The 24,877-nt window shown below is 41.8% G+C and overlaps 1 protein-coding gene across 6 annotated transcripts in view; it reads left to right on the top strand.

Annotated features, from left to right (window-relative positions):
- The window catches only part of Oatp26F (Organic anion transporting polypeptide 26F), a 166,742-nt gene that overhangs the window by 87,508 nt on the left and 54,357 nt on the right, over positions 1-24,877 (top strand). For all 6 annotated transcript variants that reach the window (XR_011716746.1, XR_011716745.1, XR_011716744.1 and 3 more), the window contains 3 exons: positions 109-230; positions 3,051-3,311; positions 3,639-3,834. Coding sequence is in view for 3 of the 6 variants with exons in the window: in XM_071693724.1 (XP_071549825.1) it covers positions 109-230; positions 3,051-3,311; positions 3,639-3,834 (579 nt within the window). In the remaining 3 variants the exon portion in view is untranslated. The remainder of the gene's footprint in view (positions 1-108; positions 231-3,050; positions 3,312-3,638; positions 3,835-24,877) is intronic.

Genomic DNA, 24,877 nt, shown 5'->3' with positions numbered 1-24,877 from the left:
CAATTATTTAAGATGTAGAGAATCCATATTCTAATGTTTTGGAAAAATGTGAAAGTAGTCTTTAAAATTTGCATCATTTCAGAACTGAACGGTATATTCTCTTTTCAGCTTTGGCCTACATGTAAACAGCGATTTGTGGCTTGGCGGGTGGTGGATCGGCTTCTTGGTGTCTGGGACAATATCCATTCTCATCTCTTGGCCCATCATGGCTTTTCCTTCTCGACTACCAGGTCATTGTCATCTCTGAACAAAAATTTATACCCCAACTATGTGCTTTATCATGTACACTTTGATGGAAGACACTAACCTTACAGGAGAAAGTCTCATTTTCTTAAGAATAAAAGAGAAAATTTTGAGGAATGAAAGGATGAAGCTTACCTTCTAGGATAGGAAAACAAGGATCCAAGACTATTTAGAGTGAAATGGAGGTAATGTAGAAGCAGTTCGATGGTGCTATGCTGGAAGTTGCAAGAGAAGTGTGCAGTACATAATAACAGTGTTTGTCAAGAGAGTTATAACTAAGTGAACCAACTCCAGTGCTAACACAAGTAACCTGTTATGGGTTGACATCATCTCTCCTAAATGTACAACCCACTGCTTTTTTCTTTCCTTGTATTTCCTTTTTTTTCAATTTTTCAAACTCTTCCATTCATGTTTTTTCTTTGCCTTGCCTTCTAATTACCTCCTTGGAACAGATATCCTTAGATATCCTTACTTATGACTAAGATTACAACAGCAAGGAATTAAGATTTGGGAAAGTTGGTGGAGGAAAAAAAGATACTGAAGAATTTAGATTTGCCAGAAAATAGTTCTGAATGGAATGTAAAGAATGTAGAATAAGAAATGAAAGATTTAAAAGGACTGTAAATATCAATTAAAGGAAGCCAAAATGAAGATCTCAGAAGAAGTATGAATTGGAACATAGAAGAGAATAACAAGCTTTTCTGGAAGATGTATAAGACTTGAAGAGAGATGTGTGTAAGGAGTGAAAATGTGCTAGACAAGTTTCCAGAGAGTGGAAATAAATGAAAGGAGAGAGAGAAATAGGTACATGGGAGAGAAGGATATTGCAGAAAAGGAACTTAACAAGTGGAGAAAGCTATTGAAGAATTGAAAGGTTGGAAGCATAGATGGAGCAGTGATCAAGATCGTGAAGGTAAATCTATGAGGGAATAGGTCTGAAAAGTGTGTATGGAAGCATGGGAAATTGGTCAGGTGCTTGATGTCTGCACAAAGGCACTGATTATCCCACTGTATAATGATTATTAAGTGTAAGAATTATAAAGAAATGTCACCTTAGCATAGTTGGAAAGGTGCATAGTGGAATAGTGATAGTGTGAAAAGCATTGGTGAACCTCTTGTTGGAGAGGAAAAGGTTAGGTTTCAGAAGGGAAGAGGATGTTTAAATCAGATTTTAGCAATAGTCAAGTAGGGGAGAAAGTTTTAGAGAGAGGTGTATGCTGCACATATGGATTCAGAAAGGGCTTATGATAAGGCAAATAGGAAAACACTTAATAAAGATCTTTCTTTTTGTAATGGGCATGGAAAACTGTTGAATCCTGTTACAAGTTCTTTATTCAGAAGTAATGTATGTGTATGAGAGTAATTGGGGGTATGATTGAGTGGTTTGCAATGAACTTAGGATTAGGAGTGTGTCAACCTTGAGTGATTCAGTCATGGATATCTTTTGATTTTATGGATAGGGCATATGAAGCATTTGATTGATACCTCATAAGGGCCTTTGGGATGTGGATATGGTTGGAGGGCTGTGGTTTGGTGCATTGCACATGACATCTAGAGAATAGATGTGAGCAAATGAGACTGTCTGTTTCTGGTACTTCTTTTCCTTGTTAACACAGGAAACAGTGAACAAGAATGAAAGAAAAAACTATAAGAGAATGGAATGAGATTTGAACCAGATAGAATTAAGTTAGTATAATTCTTAACCATGGAGAGAGAAATTGGAAGTTGTTATAGATATTTCATGTAGATGATACTGTGTTACTTGCTGCCTTAGAGGCAGAGTTGGAAAGAATGATGAGCCAGTTCAATGATGTGTGTAGGAGTAGGATGCTGAAAGTGACTAAAAGTGATACTGAAAAGGAAGGGAGATCAGATTGTAAGATTATTAGGCATGGTAAAGAACTGTAAGCTGTTGATAAGTTTGAATATTTGAAAGTGAAGTTTAGCAGTAAGGATAGTTTGAATGCTGAAGTTAAAGAATCATACAAGGGAGAAAAATTGGGGTGGTGAATGGAAAAACTGAAATATAGAGTTTGCAAGAAGCTTACACAAAGGGGTACCCATCACCCTACAGATGTGAAATCCAGTTTCTTGAGGTCAGTATAGGTAAAGAATAAGAGCCATAGAGAGGAATAATTTGTGGAATATAGTTGAAATTAGGAGGATTGATAGAAAATGAAGATATGATGATATAATGTGAAAAAGTCATTGTGAAGGTACATGGATGAATATATCTAAGAATGGTAGGCTCATGAACAATGCATTGCAGAGAATAGGCTGGTAACGAAAATTCATTACAGAACAGTAGTTGATGGAAGGAGAAGTAGACAACTGAAGAGATGGATAGAGTAATATGAGATTTGTAGGGCTAGGGATAATTCAGATGATATTAAAGTGATGAGGGACCAAATGCAATGGAAGCGTGTTCTGTATAAAAGTAATATGATTGAAGACCTTGGTGTCTTTTGACAAATTAGCATAATATGTAAACAGGAAAAGTAAGAAGAAATTTCATAAACACGAAAGTTCATGTTTCACATTAACACACTGGACATAGAGCAAAGAGTGATGTTGCAGAGACTATGTGTACCTGATCCTTCCCACCGAATGGGGAATGGAAGCATAATAATGGATGTATGATAGAATGTGATATTAGTATAAGGAGTCATATTGAGGGAAAATTCAATTGTTAACAAGGATGGCTATGTTCAAAACACATTCTTTGACAAGTTTTCCCACTATTGCCATGTTCAGCAACAATTATTTCCTTACTAAATTTTTCTGCTGTGGTTTTGGTTTATCACCAGGCTCCAAAGCTATCAAAGCAGCAAGGGTGTCTGAGGCTCACAGATCTAGGGAGGCTTCAGTTGGGGTTAGGTCAGCTGGGTTTGGCCGATTGATGGATCTGCCAAAAGCAGTACGAGTCCTGGCCGTCAATCCAACCTTCATTATGCTCTCTCTGGCTGGGGCTACAGAGGGTATCCTCATGTCTGGGTTTGCCACCTTCATGGCCAAGTTTATTGAGAATCAATTCAGCATGCCTGCTAGTTTTGCTGCGCTACTTGTTGGTAAGTTGTTTGTTTATTGTCATAGAAGCTGTATTTGCTAGAATTACAATTTTTTGATTATGAAAGACTCTCATTTGTTTAATCTGTATTCTTATTTATGTACAGTATTGAAAAATAGATGAACAGAAGTTATCTTTATTTAACAAAATTGAAAGCTCTACTGTACAGCTTTAATCTGGCTCTTCAGAAGGAAAGAGTCATTACTAATATTTCCTCTGAATCATAGGTCCAAGACCACTTGTCTTCTCACGTGCAAAATCATGTAAAGAATAGAGGGATAAGTGCTTAAAAGAAAGAATAATGTTTAAGGTTTGTGTGTGTTTGCAGGGTTTGTGGTGGTTCCTGCAGGTGGGGGAGGCACCATGATAGGGGGCTGGCTGGTGAAGTGGCTCCAACTGCGGTGCTCTGGTATCCTCAAGACTTGCATTATCTTCTCATTCTTCTGTCTTCTCTCCTGTTTCACCTTCGTCATCTCCTGCCCTAATATAGACTTTGCTGGCATCAACATTGGCTACAGTAATACGTAAGTTTGCTTTTGTTCCTGTGATTTAAGGTTATCTATAAAAATTGTGTAATTTTATCCCTGGGGATAGGGGATTAAGAATACTTCCCACGTATTCCCTGCGTGTCGTAGAAGGCGACTAAAAGGGGAGGGAGCGGGGGGCTGGAAATCCTCCCCTCTCGTTTTTTTTTTTAAATTTTCCAAAAGAAGGAACAGAGGGGGCCAGGTGAGGATATTCAAAAAAAAGGCCCAGTCCTCTGTTCCTAACGCTACCTCGCTAACGCGGGAAATGGCGAATAGTTTAAAAAAAAAAAAAAATAAATAAATAAAAATTGTATGAATTATAGACATCAGGAATTGCATTTTGTGTATGGCACAAGTTATTATTATTTATTTTTTTTATTATACTTTGTCGCTGTCTCCCGCGTTTGCGAGGTAGCGCAAGGAAACAGACGAAAGAAATGGCCCAACCCCCCCCCATACACATGTATATACATACGTCCACACACACAAATATACATACCTACACAGCTTTCCATGGTTTACCCCAGACGCTTCACATGCCTTGATTCAATCCACTGACAGCACGTCAACCCCGGTATACCACATCGCTCCAATTCACTCTATTCCTTGCCCTCCTTTCACCCTCCTGCATGTTCAGGCCCCGATCACACAAAATCTTTTTCACTCCATCTTTCCACCTCCAATTTGGTCTCCCTCTTCTCCTCGTTCCCTCCACCTCCGACACATATATCCTCTTGGTCAATCTTTCCTCACTCATTCTCTCCATGTGCCCAAACCACTTCAAAACACCCTCTCCTGTTCTCTCAACCACGCTCTTTTTATTTCCACACATCTCTCTTACCCTTACGTTACTCACTCGATCAAACCACCTCACACCACACATTGTCCTCAAACATCTCATTTCCAGCACATCCATCCTCCTGCGCACAACTCTATCCATAGCCCACGCCTCGCAACCATACAACATTGTTGGAAAGTATGAAATAGTAATTTCTTCTTGGTCAAGGTAGAAATATGATGATATGGATTGGCCTCACAAATATGTTTGAAATTTACAAGATGACTTTAGTGAGCTCTTGTCTTTGTAAAAGAGAACATTTTACTCACAAGAAATATGCATAAGGTGTACAGAATATGCATAAAGTCTACAGAAATCTGTCTGAATATGTAAATGATTGAACACGCTTTATCCCCTAATCCAGCAAGGTAGTCCTCATAGTCTCTTCTTTGTGACTCTTGATCTTGTTAGCTGCAGACCCTACTTCATTTTCATCTTCCTATACATCATCTGTTACACTGCCACGCCCCTCCCTATCCTTTGTTTACCTTACTGTTATTCTATTTGAGTTATCCTTCATCTGCCTACCTTTTTCATATCCCCAAACCATCTCCATTTTACTCTTCTGTTTGATACCCCCATTTCTCATGCTATGCATTCCTCTTGGTCCACATTTAATTCTTGAGAAATTTACCTCCACTATCACTCTGTTATTACAGTTCCTTGTCTTCTTCCCATACTTTAGAGTAGGCCACATATGCAAATTTTTATGTTTACCCAAAATAACCTCCCTCATACTTCTGACAATTTTCATTCCTTTTTTTTTTTTTTTCGCTGTCTCCCGCGTTTGCGAGGTAGCGCAAGGAAACAGACGAAACAAATGGCCCAACCCACCCCCATACACATGTATATACATACGTCCACACACGCATATATACATACCTACACAGCTTTCCATGGTTTACCCCAGACGCTTCACATGCCTTGATTCAATCCACTGACAGCACGTCAACCCCGGTATACCACATAGCTCCAATTCACTCTATTCCTTGCCCTCCTTTCACCCTCTTGCATGTTCAGGCCCCGATAACACAAAATCTTTTTCACTCCATCTTTCCACCTCCAATTTGGTCTCCCTCTTCTCCTCGTTCCCTCCACCTCTGACACATATATCCTCTTGGTCAATCTTTCCTCACTCATTCTCTCCATGTGACCAAACCATTTCAAAACACCCTCTTCTGCTCTCTCAACCACGCTCTTTTTTTTTCCACACATCTCTCTTACCCTTACGTTACTTACACGATCAAACCACCTCACACCACACATTGTCCTCAAACATCTCATTTCCAGCACATCCATCCTCCTGCGCACAACTCTATCCATAGTCCACGCCTCGCAACCATACAACATTGTTGGAACCACTATTCCTTCAAACATACCCATTTTTGCTTTCCGAGATAATGTTCTCGACTTCCACACATTCTTCAAGGCTCCCAGAATTTCGCCCCCTCCCCCACCCTATGATCCACTTCCGCTTCCATGGTTCCATCCGCTGCCAGATCCACTCCCAGATATCTAAAACACTTCACTTCCTCCAGTTTTTCTCCATTCAAACTCACCTCCCAATTGACTTGACCCTCAACCCTACTGTACCTAATAACCTTGCTCTTATTCACATTTACTCTTAACTTTCTTCTTTCACACACTTTACCAAACTCAGTCACCAGCTTCTGCAGTTTCTCACATGAATCAGCCACCAGCGCTGTATCATCAGCGAACAACAACTGACTCACTTCCCAAGCTCTCTCATCCCCAACAGACTTCATACTTGCCCCTCTTTCCAAAACTCTTGCATTACCTCCCTAACAACCCCATCCATAAACAAATTAAACAACCATGGAGACATCACACACCCCTGCCGCAAACCTACATTCACTGAGAACCAATCACTTTCCTCTCTTCCTACACGTACACATGCCTTACATCCTCGATAAAAACTTTTCACTGCTTCTAACAACTTGCCTCCCACACCATATATTCTTAATACCTTCCACAGAGCATCTCTATCAACTCTATCATATGCCTTCTCCAGATCCATAAATGCTACATACAAATCCATTTGCTTTTCTAAGTATTTCTCACATACATTCTTCAAAGCAAACACCTGATCCACACATCCTCTACCACTTCTGAAACCACACTGCTCTTCCCCAATCTGATGCTCTGTACATGCCTTCACCCTCTCAATCAATACCCTCCCATATAATTTCCAGGAATACTCAACAAACTTATACCTCTGTAATTTGAGCACTCACTCTTATCCCCTTTGCCTTTGTACAATGGCACTATGCACGCATTCCGCCAATCCTCAGGCACCTCACCATGAGTCATACATACATTAAATAACCTTACCAACCAGTCAACAATACAGTCACCCCCTTTTTTAATAAATTCCACTGCAATACCATCCAAACCTGCTGCCTTGCCGGCTTTCATCTTCCGCAAAGCTTTTACTACCTCTTCTCTGTTTACCAAATCATTTTCCCTAACCCTCCACTTTGCACACCACCTCGACCAAAACACCCTATATCTGCCACTCTATCATCAAACACATTCAACAAACCTTCAAAATACTCACTCCATATATACTCCAAAATACTCACTCCTTCTCACATCACCACTACTTGTTATCACCTCCCCATTTGCGCCCTTCACTGAAGTTCCCATTTGCTCCCTTGTCTTACGCACTTTATTTACCTCCTTCCAGAACATCTTTTTATTCTCCCTAAAATTTAATGATACTCTCTCACCCCAACTCTCATTTGCCCTTTTTTTCACCTCTTGCACCTTTCTCTTGACCTCCTGTCTCTTTCTTTTATACGTCTCCCACTCAATTGCATTTTTTCCCTGCAAAAATCGTCCAAATGCCTCTCTCTTCTCTTTCACTAATACTCTTACTTCTTCATCCCACCACTCACTACCCTTTCTAATCAACCCACCTCCCACTCTTCTCATGCCACAAGCATCTTTTGCGCAATCCATCACTGATTCCCTAAATACATCCCATTCCTCCCCCACTCCCCTTACTTCCATTGTTCTCACCTTTTTCCATTCTGTACTCAGTCTCTCCTGGTACTTCCTCACACAAGTCTCCTTCCCAAGCTCACTTACTCTCACCACCCTCTTCACCCCAACATTCACTCTTCTTTTCTGAAAACCCATACAAATCTTCACCTTAGCCTCCACAAGATAATGATCAGACATCCTCTCAGTTGCACCTCTCAGCACATTAACATCCAAAAGTCTCTCTTTCGCGCGCCTGTCAATTAACACGTAATCCAATAACGCTCTCTGGCCATCTCTCCTACTTACATAAGTATACTTATGTATATCTCGCTTTTTAAACCAGGTATTCCCAATCATCAGTCCTTTTTCAGCACATAAATCTACAAGCTCTTCACCATTTCCATTTACAACACTGAACACCCCATGTATACCAATTATTCCCTCAACTGCCACATTACTCACCTTTGCATTCAAATCACCCACACTATAACCCGGTCTCGTGCATCAAAACCACTAACACACTCATTCAGCTGCTCCCAAAACACTTGCCTCTCATGATCTTTCTTCTCATGCCCAGGTGCATATGCACCAATAATCACCCATCCTCCTCCATCAACTTTCAGTTTTACCCATATTAATCGAGAATTTACTTTCTTACATTCTATCACATACTTCCACAACTCCTGTTTCAGGAGTACTGCTACTCCTTCCCTTGCTCTTGTCCTCTCACTAACCCCTGACTTTACTCCCAAGACATTCCCAAACCACTCTTCCCCTTTACCCTTGAGCTTCGTTTCACTCAGAGCCAAAACATCCAGGTTCCTTTCCTCAAACATACTACCTATCTCTCCTTTTTTCACATCTTGGTTACATCCACACACATTTAGGCACCCCAATCTGAGCCTTCGAGGAGGATGAGCACTCCCCGCGTGACTCCTTCTTCTGTTTCCCATTTTAGAAAGTTAAAAAAATACAAGGAGGGGAGGATTTCTGGCCCCCGCTCCCGTCCCCTCTAGTCGCTTTCTACGACACGCGAGGAATGCGTGGGAAGTATTCTTTCACCCCTATCCCCAGGGATAATATACATATATATATATACACATACACACACATACACACACATCACCACATACACACACACACACACATACATATATATACATGTGAAAAATGTAAGAAACAATTTAGAAAACTGAAACTTCTAGCTTGAAATGAAATGAAAAAATGAATGTCACATAATGGTTCAACCTCTGGCTATGGAAAAAGGAAATGTTTAATTTATTTACACGCTGTCTCCCGCGTTTGCGAGGTAGCGCAAGGAAACAGACGAAACAAATGGCCCAACCCACCCCCATACACATGTATATACATACGTCCACACACGCATATATACATACCTACACAGCTTTCCATGGTTTACCCCAGACGCTTCACATGCCTTGATTCAATCCACTGACAGCACGTCAACCCCGGTATACCACATAGCTCCAATTCACTCTATTCCTTGCCCTCCTTTCACCCTCTTGCATGTTCAGGCCCCGATAACACAAAATCTTTTTCACTCCATCTTTCCACCTCCAATTTGGTCTCCCTCTTCTCCTCGTTCCCTCCACCTCTGACACATATATCCTCTTGGTCAATCTTTCCTCACTCATTCTCTCCATGTGACCAAACCATTTCAAAACACCCTCTTCTGCTCTCTCAACCACGCTCTTTTTATTTCCACACATCTCTCTTACCCTTACGTTACTTACACGATCAAACCACCTCACACCACACATTGTCCTCAAACATCTCATTTCCAGCACATCCATCCTCCTGCGCACAACTCTATCCATAGTCCACGCCTCGCAACCATACAACATTGTTGGAACCACTATTCCTTCAAACATACCCATTTTTGCTTTCCGAGATAATGTTCTCGACTTCCACACATTCTTCAAGGCTCCCAGAATTTTTGCCCCCTCCCCCACCCTATGATCCACTTCCGCTTCCATGTTTCCATCCGCTGCCAGATCCACTCCCAGATATCTAAAACACTTCACTTCCTCCAGTTTTTCTCCATTCAAACTCACCTCCCAATTGACTTGACCCTCAACCCTACTGTACCTAATAACCTTGCTCTTATTCACATTTACTCTTAACTTTCTTCTTTCACACACTTTACCAAACTCAGTCACCAGCTTCTGCAGTTTCTCACATGAATCAGCCACCAGCGCTGTATCATCAGCGAACAACAACTGACTCACTTCCCAAGCTCTCTCATCCCCAACAGACTTCATCCTTGCCCCTCTTTCCAAAACTCTTGCGTTCACCTCCCTAACAACCCCATCCATAAACAAATTAAACAACCATGGAGACATCACACACCCCTGCCGCAAACCTACATTCACTGAGAACCAATCACTTTCCTCTCTTCCTACACGTACACATGCCTTACATCCTCGATAAAAACTTTTCACTGCTTCTAACAACTTGCCTCCCACACCATATATTCTTAATACCTTCCACAGAGCATCTCTATCAACTCTATCATATGCCTTCTCCAGATCCATAAATGCTACATACAAATCCATTTGCTTTTCTGAGTATTTCTCACATACATTCTTCAAAGCAAACACCTGATCCACACATCCTCTACCACTTCTGAAACCACACTGCTCTTCCCCAATCTGATGCTCTGTACATGCCTTCACCCTCTCAATCAATACCCTCCCATACAATTTGCCAGGAATACTGAACAAACTTATACCTCTGTAATTTGAGCACTCACTCTTATCCCCTTTGCCTTTGTACAATGGCACTATGCAAGCATTCCGCCAATCCTCAGGCACCTCACCATGAGTCATACATACATTAAATAACCTTACCAACCAGTCAACAATACAGTCACCCCCTTTTTTAATAAATTCCACTGCAATACCATCCAAACCTGCTGCCTTGCCGGCTTTCATCTTCCGCAAAGCTTTTACTACCTCTTCTCTGTTTACCAAATCATTTTCCCTAACCCTCGCACTTTGCACACCACCTTGACCAAAACACCCTATATCTGCCACTCTATCATCAAACACATTCAACAGACCTTCAAAATACTCACTCCATCTCCTTCTCACATCACCACTACTTGTTATCACCTCCCCATTTGCGCCCTTCACTGAAGTTCCCATTTGCTCCCTTGTCTTATGCACTTTATTTACCTCCTTCCAGAACATCTTTTTATTCTCCCTAAAATTTAATGATACTCTCTCACCCCAACTCTCATTTGCCCTTTTTTTCACCTCTTGCACCTTTCTCTTGACCTGTCTCTTTCTTTTATACGTCTCCCACTCAATTGCATTTTTTCCCTGCAAAAATCGTCCAAATGCCTCTCTCTTCTCTTTCACTAATACTCTTACTTCTTCATCCCACCACTCACTACCCTTTCTAATCAACCCACCTCCCACTCTTCTCATGCCACAAGCATCTTTTGCGCAATCCATCACTGATTCCCTAAATACATCCCATTCCTCCCCCACTCCCCTTACTTCCATTGTTCTCACCTTTTTCCATTCTGTACTCTGTCTCTCCTGGTACTTCCTCACACAAGTCTCCTTCCCAAGCTCACTTACTCTCACCACCCTCTTCACCCCAAAATTCACTCTTCTTTTCTGGAAACCCATACAAATCTTCACCTTAGCCTCCACAAGATAATGATCAGACATCCCTCCAGTTGCACCTCTCAGCACATTAACATCCAAAAGTCTCTCTTTCGCGCGCCTGTCAATTAACACGTAATCCAATAACGCTCTCTGGCCATCTCTCCTACTTACATAAGTATACTTATGTATATCTCGCTTTTTAAACCAGGTATTCCCAATCATCAGTCCTTTTTCAGCACATAAATCTACAAGCTCTTCACCATTTCCATTTACAACACTGAACACCCCATGTATACCAATTATTCCCTCAACTGCCACATTACTCACCTTTGCATTCAAATCACCCAACACTATAACCCGGTCTCGTGCATCAAAACCACTAACACACTCATTCAGCTGCTCCCAAAACACTTGCCTCTCATGATCTTTCTTCTCATGCCCAGGTGCATATGCACCAATAATCACCCATCTCTCTCCATCAACTTTCAGTTTTACCCATATTAATCGAGAATTTACTTTCTTACATTCTATCACATACTTCCACAACTCATGTTTCAGGAGTACTGCTACTCCTTCCCTTGCTCTTGTCCTCTCACTAACCCCTGACTTTACTCCCAAGACATTCCCAAACCACTCTTCCCCTTTACCCTTGAGCTTCGTTTCACTCAGAGCCAAAACATCCAGGTTCCTTTCCTCAAATATACTACCTATCTCTCCTTTTTTCACATCTTGGTTACATCCACGCACATTTAGGCACCCCAGTCTGAGCCTTCGAGGAGGATGAGCACTCCCTGCGTGACTCCTTCTTCTGTTTCCCATTTTAGAAAGTTAAAAAAAATACAAGGAGGGGAGGATTTCTGGCCCCCCGCTCCCGTCCCCTCTAGTCGCTTTCTACGACACGCGAGGAATGCGTGGGAAGTATTCTTTCACCCCTATCCCCAGGGATAATATACATATATATATATACACATACACACACATACACACGCACACGCACACATACACACACACACACACATACATATATATACATGTGAAAAATGTAAGAAACAATTTAGAAAACTGAAACTTCTAGCTTGAAATAAAATGAAAAAATGAATGTCACATAATGGTTCAACCTCTGGCCATGGAAAAAGGAAATGTTTAATTTATTTACACAAACGTCAATAGTAGTTCTCATCAATTTAACCACTGTATCAATAAGCTTCAATGTCTAAGCTACATTTTTTCAATTTCACTATTTTCTTGTCAAAGCACCATGTATGAAAACTATCACTCCAGTAACACAACTATAAACATTTACTTCCCCTTTAAAAAAAGTTCTGGGGAAGTCTGTCTCGATACACTGCGGGACACTCTACCACCTATCATCTTTTCTGACATCTTGACATCTGTTTTCTCATCTTGACATAATATTCCCAAATTATTTGGAACTTAGGACTCTTTTGCTCTGCGTCTATACCCACATTAAGATCTGATTTTATTCTTGTAATTGTTTCCTTTTGACACCTCTTCCTCCCATTTTCACCCCTCAAAATGTCAACAATTTGATGTGAACAGTTTGCTAAATATATTCCCATTGCCTGTGTTGGATTGCAGTTCTAATATTTACCAACAGATGGTTTGTCTCTTTTACACTCCTTCCAAGGTGGAGACCTAACAACAAGTTAGCTACAGTGCTAGACTAACAAGTCTCTCTCACACACACACATTCCTCCAGCTTATTTTCTGTTCAGTAATATCAGTATCTTGGTCTTTTTTGCTGTGTTCTATCCTCTTTGCTTTGCATTTACTCGGGTAAAATTTCATCATCCATATTTCACTCCAACTTTGGAGTTTGTCTCAGTCCCATTGCAAGTTTTTTTTTCACATTGGAGGCTCCAGTCACAGACAAAAGTCCACATGAAGTATGGGCCGTAATTGAAACATGGAGAGGATTATGAAAGGGAGATAGAGGAAACAAGGATAAGTATTTACAAAATCCTTTCTTTTAAAATGTGCCAGCTTATAGTTACTGGGAAATTCATAAGAAGGTAGAGAGCTCCAAACCCTCAAAGGGTAGGTAAAGAAACAGTCATCAAAACAGCCCACCCTCGAGTTGCTAGCAGCCACACAATAATCACGAGATACAGCAGCTTGCAGAGTATCTCATGGTCTAGCTAGTGATAGGGCACACAAAGCAGCCAGTTCTTGGAAACAAAAACCAAATTAATACCTATAGAAGAGGGCCTGGGGATAGGGGAGAAAGAATACTTCCCACGTATTCCCTGCGTGTCGTAGAAGGCGACTAAAAGGGGAGGGAGCGGGGAGCTGGAAATCCTCCCCTCTCGTTTTTTTTAATTTTCCAAAGGAAGGAACAGAGAACGAGGCCAGGTGAGGATATTCCCTCTGAGGCCCAGTCCTCTGTTCTTAATGCTACCTTGCTAATGCGGGAAATGGCGAATAGTTTGAAAGAAAGAAAAAGAAAGAAGAGGGAAAGTGAGGCAACATTGTAGCATAGGGCAAGTGGGTTAAGTTTTAAAGGTAGTCTAGGAAGTTTATAAATCAGACTGCTTTTGACTCAACTCTGTCAAGCAAGATCACAAAGCTAGAACCACTCCAGATCTGAGAGCAGTACTTCATACAAGGACAAATCAGTCCTTTGTATGAAAATAACAGCTGTTCAAAAGAAAAGAAATTTCAGCATCTAAATAGGACACCCAGATTCCTAGAGAGACAACCACTTTACTTCCATGATGACTTTGGTATTGTCTGCAAACATACTCAGGTATAAGTCCTTTTGGCAAGTCATTTACATTGATAAGGAAGAGCTGTGTTCCCAGGAGCAAACCACTTCAAGAAAGCTTTTCTGCCGTTCATCTTTTGTTCCTTTCCATTAAGGTAATTTCCCATCCAGTGAAAAGTTCCTCCTTAATTCTGCCCGACCCAGTTTCGTTATCTCCCTTTTATGTGGTATCATATACTTTTTTGCAATCCTGACATTCAAAATCTAACCATCCTCATTGGTCTAAAATGGAGCTTAGTCAATCGTAGATGTATAAGAAGTTTGTTATGAATAACCCTCTTTTTTTTTTTAGTGTATGTTGTCACTTTTTTTAAAGGCTCATCATGGACAAAAGTCCACATCAAGGCCAGGCCTTAATTGAAATATAAGAGAGAATTATGAAATAGAAAAGAAAAGACAAGGGAAAGTATTTACAAATTTTGGAGGAAGTGAAAGACCTGTCTTAAAATGTGCCAGGTCATAGTTATTGGGAAAGACATGAGAGGGTAGAGAGTTCCAAAGCTTCAAAGTGTAGGGAAAGAAGGAGGTATCAAAATGGCCCACCCTTGAGTTGCTGTTGGCCACACAATAATCATGTAATGCAGCAGCTTGCCAAGTATTGTCTGGTCTAGCTAGTGGTGGGGCACACAAGCAGCAAGCTCTTGGGAGCAAAACCAAATACCTGTATAAGAGGGAAAGTGAACCAACATTGTGGTGTGGGGTTAGGGGGTCAAGTTCGGAAGTTAGCCTGGAACAGTTTATAAGTCGGATTGCTTTCGACTCTGTTAAGTAAGTATACAAAGCTAGAACCCCCAACTATGAGAGCAGTACTCCATTCGAGGATGAATCAGTCTCTTGTATATATGGAGCAACTGTTCCGAAGAGAAGTAGTTTTGACCTCTAAATAGGACACTCAGTTTCTTAGAGGCAGACTTAGTTATTCCTGTAATGTGGGGTTTCCAGGAAAGGGTGGATGTTACACTAATACCAAGTCATTGAGTCAAGAGGTGGAATTACAGAACCATCAAAGGAGAGACGAGAGTTGTGAGGAGTTTTCAATAGAAAGATGGGTAGAGATTGGGTTTTGGAGGCATTAAACTTAACAAGATTTTGTCTACCCCACTGAGATATCCTGTCCAAGTCTGAATTTATTAAGAAAGCTGTGTTAAGACGAGATGTAGTTTGTATGAGAGAAGGGGGAGCAGAATTGAAAGATGTGGATGAATGCTGTATTGAGTCATCAGCATATGAGTGCATTGGAATTATTTGTGGAAGATAGGAAATCATTGAAAACAAGGAAAAAAAGTGTAGAGGACAGGACAGAACCTTGAGGGACACTGCTGTTGATGGGAAAAGTGGGGAGGCTGATCCACCAACAACCACAGAGATAGACTGGCTAGAAAGGAAACTAGATATGAAGGAGCAAAGTGAGGGAGGGAAGTCAAAAGAGGAGAGCTTAAAGAGGAGACCCCAATGCCATGCCCTGTCAAAAGCCTTAGATATGTCAAGGGCAACTACACATGACTCCAAAATCTTTCAGGGATGATGTCCAGACAGTAGTAAGATAGGAAAGAATATCACCAGTGGATCTTGCCCTATGGAAGCCATACTGGTAATCAGAGAGAAGGCTGTGATCTTCAAGGTGTTTAAAGAGATGAGAGTTGAGGATGGATTCAAAAACTTTGGAAATAGTAGATGTCAAAGCAGTAGGGTGATAGTTAGAGGGGTCAAAATGGTCACCCTTCTTAGGGATGGGATGTATAAATGCATGCTTCCAAGGAGAAGAAAAATTTGCCCTGACAGCACGTCAACCCCGGTATACCACATCGATCCAATTCACTCTATTCCTTGCCCTCCTTTCACCCTCCTGCATGTTCAGGCCCCGATCACACAAAATCTTTTTCACTCCATCTTTCCACCTCCAATTTGGTCTCCCACTTCTCCTCGTTCCCTCCACCTCCGACACATATATCCTCTTGGTCAATCTTTCCTCACTCATTCTCTCCATGTGCCCAAACCATTTCAAAACACCCTCTTCTGCTCTCTCAACCACGCTCTTTTTATTTCCACACATCTCTCTTACCCTTACGTTTCTTACTCGATCAAACCACCTCACACCACACATTGTCCTCAAACATCTCAAACATTGTTGGAACCACTATTCCTTCAAACATACCCATTTTTGCTTTCCGAGATAATGTTCTCGACTTCCACACATTCTTCAAGGCTCCCAGAATTTTCGCCCCCTCCCCCACCCTATGATCCACTTCCGCTTCCATGGTTCCATCCGCTGCCAGATCCACTCCCAGATATCTAAAACACTTTACTTCCTCCAGTTTTTCTCCATTCAAACTTAGCTCCCAATTGACTTGACCCTCAACCCTACTGTACCTAATAACCTTGCTCTTATTCACATTTACTCTTAACTTTCTTCTTTCACACACTTTACCAAACTCAGTCACCAGCTTCTGCAGTTTCTCACATGAATCAGCCACCAGCGCTGTATCATCAGCGAACAACAACTGACTCACTTCCCAAGCTCTCTCATCCCCAACAGACTTCATACTTGCCCCTCTTTCCAAAACTCTTGCATTCACCTCCCTAACAACCCCATCCATAAACAAATTAAAGAACCATGGAGACATCACACACCCCTGCCGCAAACCTACATTCACTGAGAACCAATCACTTTCCTCTCTTCCTACACGTACACATGCCTTACATCCTCGATAAAAACTTTTCACTGCTTCTAACAACTTGCCTCCCACACCATATATTCTTAATACCTTCCACAGAGCATCTCTATCAACTCTATATCATATGCCTTCTCCAGATCCATAAATGCTACATACAAATCCATTTGCTTTTCAAAGTATTTCTCACATACATTCTTCAAAGCAAACACCTGATCCACACATCCTCTACCACTTCTAAAACCACACTGCTCTTCCCCAATCTGATGCTCTGTACATGCCTTCACCCTCTCAATCAATACCCTCCCATATAATTTACCAGGAATACTGAACAAACTTATACCTCTGTAATTTGAGCACTCACTCTTATCCCCTTTGCCTTTGTACAATGGCACTATGCACGCATTCCGCCAATCCTCAGGCACCTCACCAAGAGTCATACATACATTAAATAACCTTACCAACCAGTCAATAATACAGTCACACCTTTTTTAATAAATTCATCTGTTTCCTTGCGCTACCTCGCTAATGCGGGAGACAGCAACAAAGCAAAATAAATAAAAAAACTTGCGCTTCCTCGCTAATGTGAGAGATAGCGACAGTGCAAAATGAAAGGAATAAATATATATATGTGAAGCGTCTCGGGTAAGTCATGGAAAGTTTTCTGGGGCCTGGATGTGGAAAGGGAGCCGTGGTTTCGGTGCATTGTACATGATAGCTAGAGACTGAGTGTGAACAAATGTGGCCTTTGTTGTCTTTTCCTAGTGCTACCTCGTGCACATGTGGGGGGAGGAGTTTTTCATTTCATGTGTGGCGGGGTGGCGACGGGAATGAATATGGGCAGACAGTATGAATTATGTACATGTGTATATATGCATATGTCTGTGTGTGTGTACATATGTATACCTTGAGATGTATAGATATGTATATGTGCTGTGTGTGGACGTGTATGTATATACATGTGTATGTGGTTGGGTAGGGCCATTCTTTCGTCTGTTTCCTTGCGCTCCCTCGCTAACGCGGGAGACAGTGACAAAGCAAATAATAGAAATGAATAAAAAATATATGTATATCCCTGGGGATAGGGGAGAAAGAATACTTCCCACGTATTCCCTGCGTGTCGTAGAAGGTGACTAAAAGGGGAGGGAGCGGGGGGCTGGAAATCCTCCCCCCTCTTTTTTTTTTTCTCCTTTTTTTTTTATTTCCAAAAGAAGGAACAGAGAAGGGGGCCAGGTGAGGATAGTCCTTCAGGGGCCCAGTCCTCTGATCTTAACGCTACCTCGCTGACGTGGGAAATGGCAAATAGACAGTACAAAATGGAAAGAGGTGAGAACAAAGGATGTAAGGGGAGTGGGGGAGGAATGGGGTGTATTTAGGGAAGCAGTGATGGCTTGCACAAAAGATGCTTGTGGCATGAGAAGCATGGGAAGTGGGCAGATTAGAAAGGGAAGTGAGTGGTTGGATGAAGAAGTAAGATTATTAGTGAAAGAGAAGAGAGAGGCATTTGGACGATTTTTGCTGGGAAATAATGCAAATGAGTGGGATATGTATGAAAGAAAGAGGCAGGAGGTCAAGAGAAAGGTGCAAGAGGTGAAAAAGAGGGCAAATGAGAGATGGAGTGAGAGAGTATCATTAAATTTTAGGAAGAATAAAAATATGTTTTGGAAGGAGGTAAATAAAGTGCGTAAGACGAGGGAACAAATGGGAACTTCAGTGAAGGGGGCTAATAGGGAGGTGATAACAAGTAGTGGTGATGTGAGAAGATGGAGTGAGTATTTTGAAGGTTTGTTGAATGTGTTTGATGATAGAGTGGGAGATATAGGGTGTTTTGGTCGAGGTGGTGTGCAAAGTGAGAGGGTTAGGGAAAATGATTTGGTAAACAGAGAAGAGGTAGTAAAAGCTTTGTGGAAGATGAAAGCCGGCAAGGCAGCAGGTTTAGATGGTATTGCAGTGGAAATTATTGAAAAAGGGGGTGACATATTGTTGACTGGTTGGTAAGGTTATTTAATGTATGTATGACTCATGGTGAGGTGCCTGAGGATTGGCGGAATGCTTGCATAGTGTCATTGTACAAAGGCAAAGGGGATAAAAGTGAGTGCTCAAATTACAGAGGTATAAGTTTGTTGAGTATTCCTGGTAAATTATATGGGAGGGTATTGATTGAGAGGGTGAAGACATGTTTAGAGCATCAGATTGGGGAAGAGCAGTGTGGTTTCAGAAGTGGTAGAGGATGTGTGGATCAGGTGTATGTGAGAAATACTTAGAAAAGCAAATGGATTTGTATGTAGAATTTATGGATCTGTAGAAGGCATATGGTAGAGTTGATAGAGATGCTCTGTGGAAGGTATTAAGAATATATGGTGTGCGAGGCAAGATGTTAGAAGCAGTGAAAAGTTTTTATCAAGGATGTAAGGCATGTGTATGTGTAGGAAGAGAGGAAAGTGATTGGTTCTCAGTGAATGTGGGTTTGCGGCAGGGGTGTGTAATGTCTCCATGGTTGTTTGATTTGTTTATGGATGGGTTTGTTAGGGAGGTGAATGCAAGAGTTTTGGAAAGAGGGGCAAGTATGCAGTCTGTTGTGGATGAGAGAGCTTTGGAAGTGAGTCAGTTGTTGTTCGCTGATGATACAGCGCTGGTGGCTGATTCATGTGAGAAACTGCAGAAGCTGGTGACTGAGTTTGGTAAAGTGTGTGAAAGAAGAAAGTTAAGAGTAAATGTCAATAAGAGTAAGGTTATTAGGTACAGTAGGGTTGAAAGTCAAGTCAATTGGGAGGTAAGTTTGAATGGAGAAAAACTGGAGGAAGTGAAGTGTTTTAGATATCTGGGAGTGGATTTGGCAGCGGATGGAACCATGGAAGCAGAAGTGAATCATAGGGTGGGGGAGGGGGCAAAAATTCTGGGAGCCTTGAAGAATGTGTGGAAGTCGAGAACATTATCTTGGAAAGCATAAATGGGTATGTTTGAAGGAATAATGGTTCCAACAATGTTATATGGTTGTGAGGCGTGGGCTATGGATAGACTTGTGCAGAGGAGAGTGGATGTGCTGGAAATGAGATGTTTGAGGACAATATGTGGTGTGAGGTGGTTTGATCGAGTAAGTAATGTAAAGGTAAGAGAGGTGTGTGGAAATAAAAAGAGTGTAGTTGAGAGAGCAGAGGAGGGTGTTTTGAAATGTTTTGGTCACATGGAGAGAATGAGTGAGAAAAGATTGACCTAGAGGATATATGTGTCAGAGGTGGAGGGAACGAGAAGTGGGAGACCAAATTGGAGGTGGAAAGATGGAGTGAAAAAGATTTTGAGTGATCGGGGCCTGAACATGCAGGAGGGTGAAAGGCATGCAAGGAATAGAGTGAATTGGAATGTTGTGGTATACCGGGGTTGACGTGCTGTCAGTGGATTGAACCAGGGCATGTGAAGCGTCTGGGGTAAACCATGGAAAGTACTGTGTGGCCTGGATGTGGAAAGGGGGCTGTGGTTTCGGTGCATTATTACATGACAGCTAGAGACTGAGTGTGAATGAATGTGGCCTTTGTTTTCCTTTCCTAGCGCTACTTCGCGCACATGACTGGGGAGGGGGTTGTTATTTTATGTGTGGTGGAGTGGCGATGGGAATGAATAAAGGCAGACAGTATGAATTATGTACATGTGTATATATGTATATGTCTGTGTGTGTATATATATGTATACGTTGACATGTATAGGTATATATATTTGCGTGTGTGGACATGTATGTATATACATGTGTGTGTGGATGGGATGGGCCATTCTTTCGTCTGTTTCCTTGCACTACCTCGCAAACGCGGGAGACAGCGACAAAGCAAATAGAAAAAAATGAAAATATGCATATATATATATATATATATATATATATATATATATATATATATATATATATATATATATATATATATGTGAGAAACTGCAGAAGCTGGTGACTGAGTTTGGAAAAGTGTGTGGAAGAAGAAAGTTAAGAGTAAATGTGAATAAGAGCAAGGTTATTAGGTACAGTAGGGTTGAGGGTCAAGTCAATTGGGAGGTGAGTTTGAATGGAGAAAAACTGGAGGAAGTGAAGTGTTTTAGATATCTGGGAGTGGATCTGGCAGCGGATGGAACCATGGAAGCGGAAGTGGATCATAGGGTGGGAGAGGGGGCGAAAATCCTGGGGGCCTTGAAGAATGTGTGGAAGTCAAGAACATTATCTCGGAAAGCAAAAATGGGTATGTTTGAAGGAATAGTGGTTCCAGCAATGTTGTATGGTTGCGAGGCGTGGGCTATGGATAGAGTTGTGCGCAGGAGGATGGATGTGCTGGAAATGAGATGTTTGAGGACAATGTGTGGTGTGAGGTGGTTTGATCGAGTGAGTAACGTAAGGGTAAGAGAGATGTGTGGAAATAAAAAGAGCGTGGTTGAGAGAGCAGAAGAGGGTGTTTTGAAGTGGTTTGGGCACATGGAGAGGATGAGTGAAGAAAGATTGACCAAGAGGATATATGTGTCGGAGGTGGAGGGAACAAGGAGAAGAGGGAGACCAAATTGGAGGTGGAAAGATGGAGTGAAAAAGATTTTGTGTGATCGGGGCCTGAACATGCAGGAGGGTGAAAGGAGGGCAAGGAATAGAGTGAATTGGAGCGATGTGGTATACCGGGGTTGACGTGCTGTCAGTGGATTGAATCAAGGCATGTGAAGCGTCTGGGGTAAACCATGGAAAGCTGTGTAGGTATGTATATTTGCGTGTGTGGACGTATGTATATACATGTGTATGGGCGGGGGGGTTGGGCCATTTCTTTCGTCTGTTTCCTTGCGCTACCTCGCAAACACGGGAGACAGCGACAAAGTATAATAATATATATAATATATATGTATTTGTGTATGTGTGTGTATGTGCGTATGTATATATATATATATATATATATATATATATATATATATATATATATATATATATATATATATATATATAAAATAAAGATAAACTGGAGGGATGTGTGATCATTATCTTGTGGAGGCTAAGGTGAAGATTTGTATGGGTTTTCAGAAAAGAAGAGTGAATGTTGGGGTGAAGAGGGTGGTGAGAGCAAGTGAGCTTGGGAAGGAGACCTGTGTGAGGAAGTACCAGGAGAGACTGAGTACAGAATGGAAAAAGGTGAGAACAATGGAAGTAAGGGGAGTGGGGGAGGAATGGGATGTATTTAGGGAATCAGTGATGGATTGCGCAAAAGATGCTTGTGGCATGAGAAGAGTGGGAGGTGGGTTGATTAGAAAGGGTAGTGAGTGGTGGGATGAAGAAGTAAGGGTATTAGTGAAAGAGAAGAGAGAGGCATTTGGACGATTTTTGCAGGGAAAAAATGCAATTGAGTGGGAGATGTATAAAAGAAAGAGACAGGAGGTCAAGAGAAAGGTGCAAGAGGTGAAAAAAAGGGCAAATGAGAGTTGGGGTGAGAGAGTATCATTAAATTTTAGGGAGAATAAAAAGATGTTCTGGAAGGAGGTAAATAAAGTGCGTAAGACAAGGGAGCAAATGGGAACTTCAGTGAAGGGCGCAAATGGGGAGGTGATAACAAGTAGTGGTGATGTGAGAAGGAGATGGAGTGAGTATTTTGAAGGTTTGTTGAATGTGTTTGATGATAGAGTGGCAGATATAGGGTGTTTTGGTCAAGGTGGTGTGCAAAGTGAGAGGGTTAGGGAAAATGATTTGTTAAACAGAGAAGAGGTAGTGAAAGCTTTGCGGAAGATGAAAGCCGGCAAGGCAGCAGGTTTGGATGGTATTGCAGTGGAATTTATTAAAAAAGGGGGTGACTGTATTGTTGACTGGTTGGTAAGGTTATTTAATGTATGTATGACTCATGGTGAGGTGCCTGAGGATTGGTGGAATGCGTGCATAGTGCCATTGTACAAAGGCAAAGGGGATAAGAGTGAGTGCTCAAATTACAGAGGTATAAGTTTGTTGAGTATTCCTGGTAAATTATATGGGAGGGTATTGATTGAGAGGGTGAAGGCATGTACAGAGCATCAGATTGGGGAAGAGCAGTGTGGTTTCAGAAGTGGTAGGGGATGTGTGGATCAGGTGTTTGCTTTGAAGAATGTATGTGAGAAATACTTAGAAAAGCAAATGGATTTGTATGTAGCATTTATGGATCTGGAGAAGGCATATGGTAGAGTTGATAGAGATGCTCTGTGGAAGGTATTAAGAATATATGGTGTGGGAGGAAAGTTGTTAGAAGCAGTGAAAAGTTTTTATCGAGGATGTAAGGCATGTGTACGTGTAGGAAGAGAGGAAAGTGATTGGTTCTCAGTGAATGTAGGTTTGCGGCATGGGTGTGTGATGTCTCCATGGTTGTTTAATTTGTTTATGGATGGGGTTGTTAGGGAGGTAAATGCAAGAGTTTTGGAAAGAGGGGCAAGTATGAAGTCTGTTGGGGATGAGAGAGCTTGGGAAGTGAGTCAGTTGTTGTTCGCTGATGATACAGCGCTGGTGGCTGATTCATGTGAGAAACTGCAGAAGCTGGTGACTGAGTTTGGTAAAGTGTGTGGAAGAAGAAAGTTAAGAGTAAATGTGAATAAGAGCAAGGTTATTAGGTACAGTAGGGTTGAGGGTCAGGTCAATTGGGAGGTGAGTTTGAATGGAGAAGAACTGGAGGAAGTGAAGTGTTTTAGATATCTGGGAGTGGATCTGGCAGCGGATGGAACCATGGAAGCGGAAGTGGATCATAGGGTGGGGGAGGGGGCGAAAATTCTGGGAGCCTTGAAGAATGTGTGGAAGTCGAGAACATTATCTCGGAAAGCAAAAATGGGTATGTTTGAAGGAATAGTGGTTCCAACAATGTTGTATGGTTGCGAGGCGTGGGCTATGGATAGAGTTGTGCGGAGGAGGGTGGATGTGCTGGAAATGAGATGTTTGAGGACAATGTGTGGTGTGAGGTGGTTTGATCGAGTGAGTAACGTAAGGGTAAGAGAGATGTGTGGAAATAAAAAGAGCGTGGTTGAGAGAGCAGAAGAGGGTGTTTTGAAATGGTTTGGGCACATGGAGAGAATGAGTGAGGAAAGATTGACCAAGAGGATATATGTGTCGGAGGTGGAGGGAACGAGGAGAAGAGGGAGACCAAATTGGAGGTGGAAAGATGGAGTGAAAAAGATTTTGTGTGATCGGGGCCTGAACATGCAGGAGGGTGAAAGGAGGGCAAGGAATAGAGTGAATTGGAGCGATGCGGTATACCGGGATTGACGTGCTGTCAGTGGATTGAATCAAGGCATGTGAAGCGTCTGGGGTAAACCATGGAAAGCTGTGTAGGTATGTATATTTGCGTGTGTGGACGTATGTATATACATGTGTATGGGGGGGTTGGGCCATTTCTTTCGTCTGTTTCCTTGCGCTACCTCGCAAACGCGGGAGACAGCGACAAAGCAAAAAAAAAAGGTTTGAGGGTCAAGTCACTTGGAAGGTAAGTTTGAATGGAGAAAAACTGGAAGAAGTAAAGTGTTTTAGATATCTGGGAGTGGATCTGGCAGTGGATGGAACCATGGAAGTGGAAGTGAATCATAGGGTGGGGGAGGGGGCAAAAATCCTGGAAGCCTTGAAGAATGTGTGGAAGTCGAGAACATTATCTACAAAAGGAAAAACTCAGTCACCAGCTTCTGCAGTTTCTCACCCGAATCAGCAAGGTAGTGCAAGGAAGCTGACGAAAGAATGTCCCAACCCATCCACACACATATGTGTATACATTCACGCCCACACATGCACATATATACACCTATATATTTCAGTGTATGCCTACATATGCATTTTTTTTTATCATTATTTTGCTTTGTCGCTGTCTCCCGCGTTTGCGAGGTAGCGTAAGGAAACAGACGAAAGAAATGGCCCAACCCACCCCCATACACATGTATATACATACACGTCCACAAACGCAAATATACATACCTATACATCTCAATGTACACATATATATACCCACACAGACACGTACATATATACCCATGCACACAATTCACACTGTCTGCCTTTATTCATTCCCATCGCCACCCCACCACACATGGAATACCATCCCCCTCCCCCCTCATGTGTGTGAGGTAGCGCTAGGAAAAGACAACAAAGGCCCCATTCGTT

Source organism: Panulirus ornatus, chromosome 56, assembly GCF_036320965.1.
Source record: "Panulirus ornatus isolate Po-2019 chromosome 56, ASM3632096v1, whole genome shotgun sequence".
Taxonomy (NCBI): domain Eukaryota; kingdom Metazoa; phylum Arthropoda; class Malacostraca; order Decapoda; family Palinuridae; genus Panulirus; species Panulirus ornatus.
Note: the sequence above shows the minus strand (reverse complement) of the source record. Positions and strands in the feature narration are given on the sequence as shown.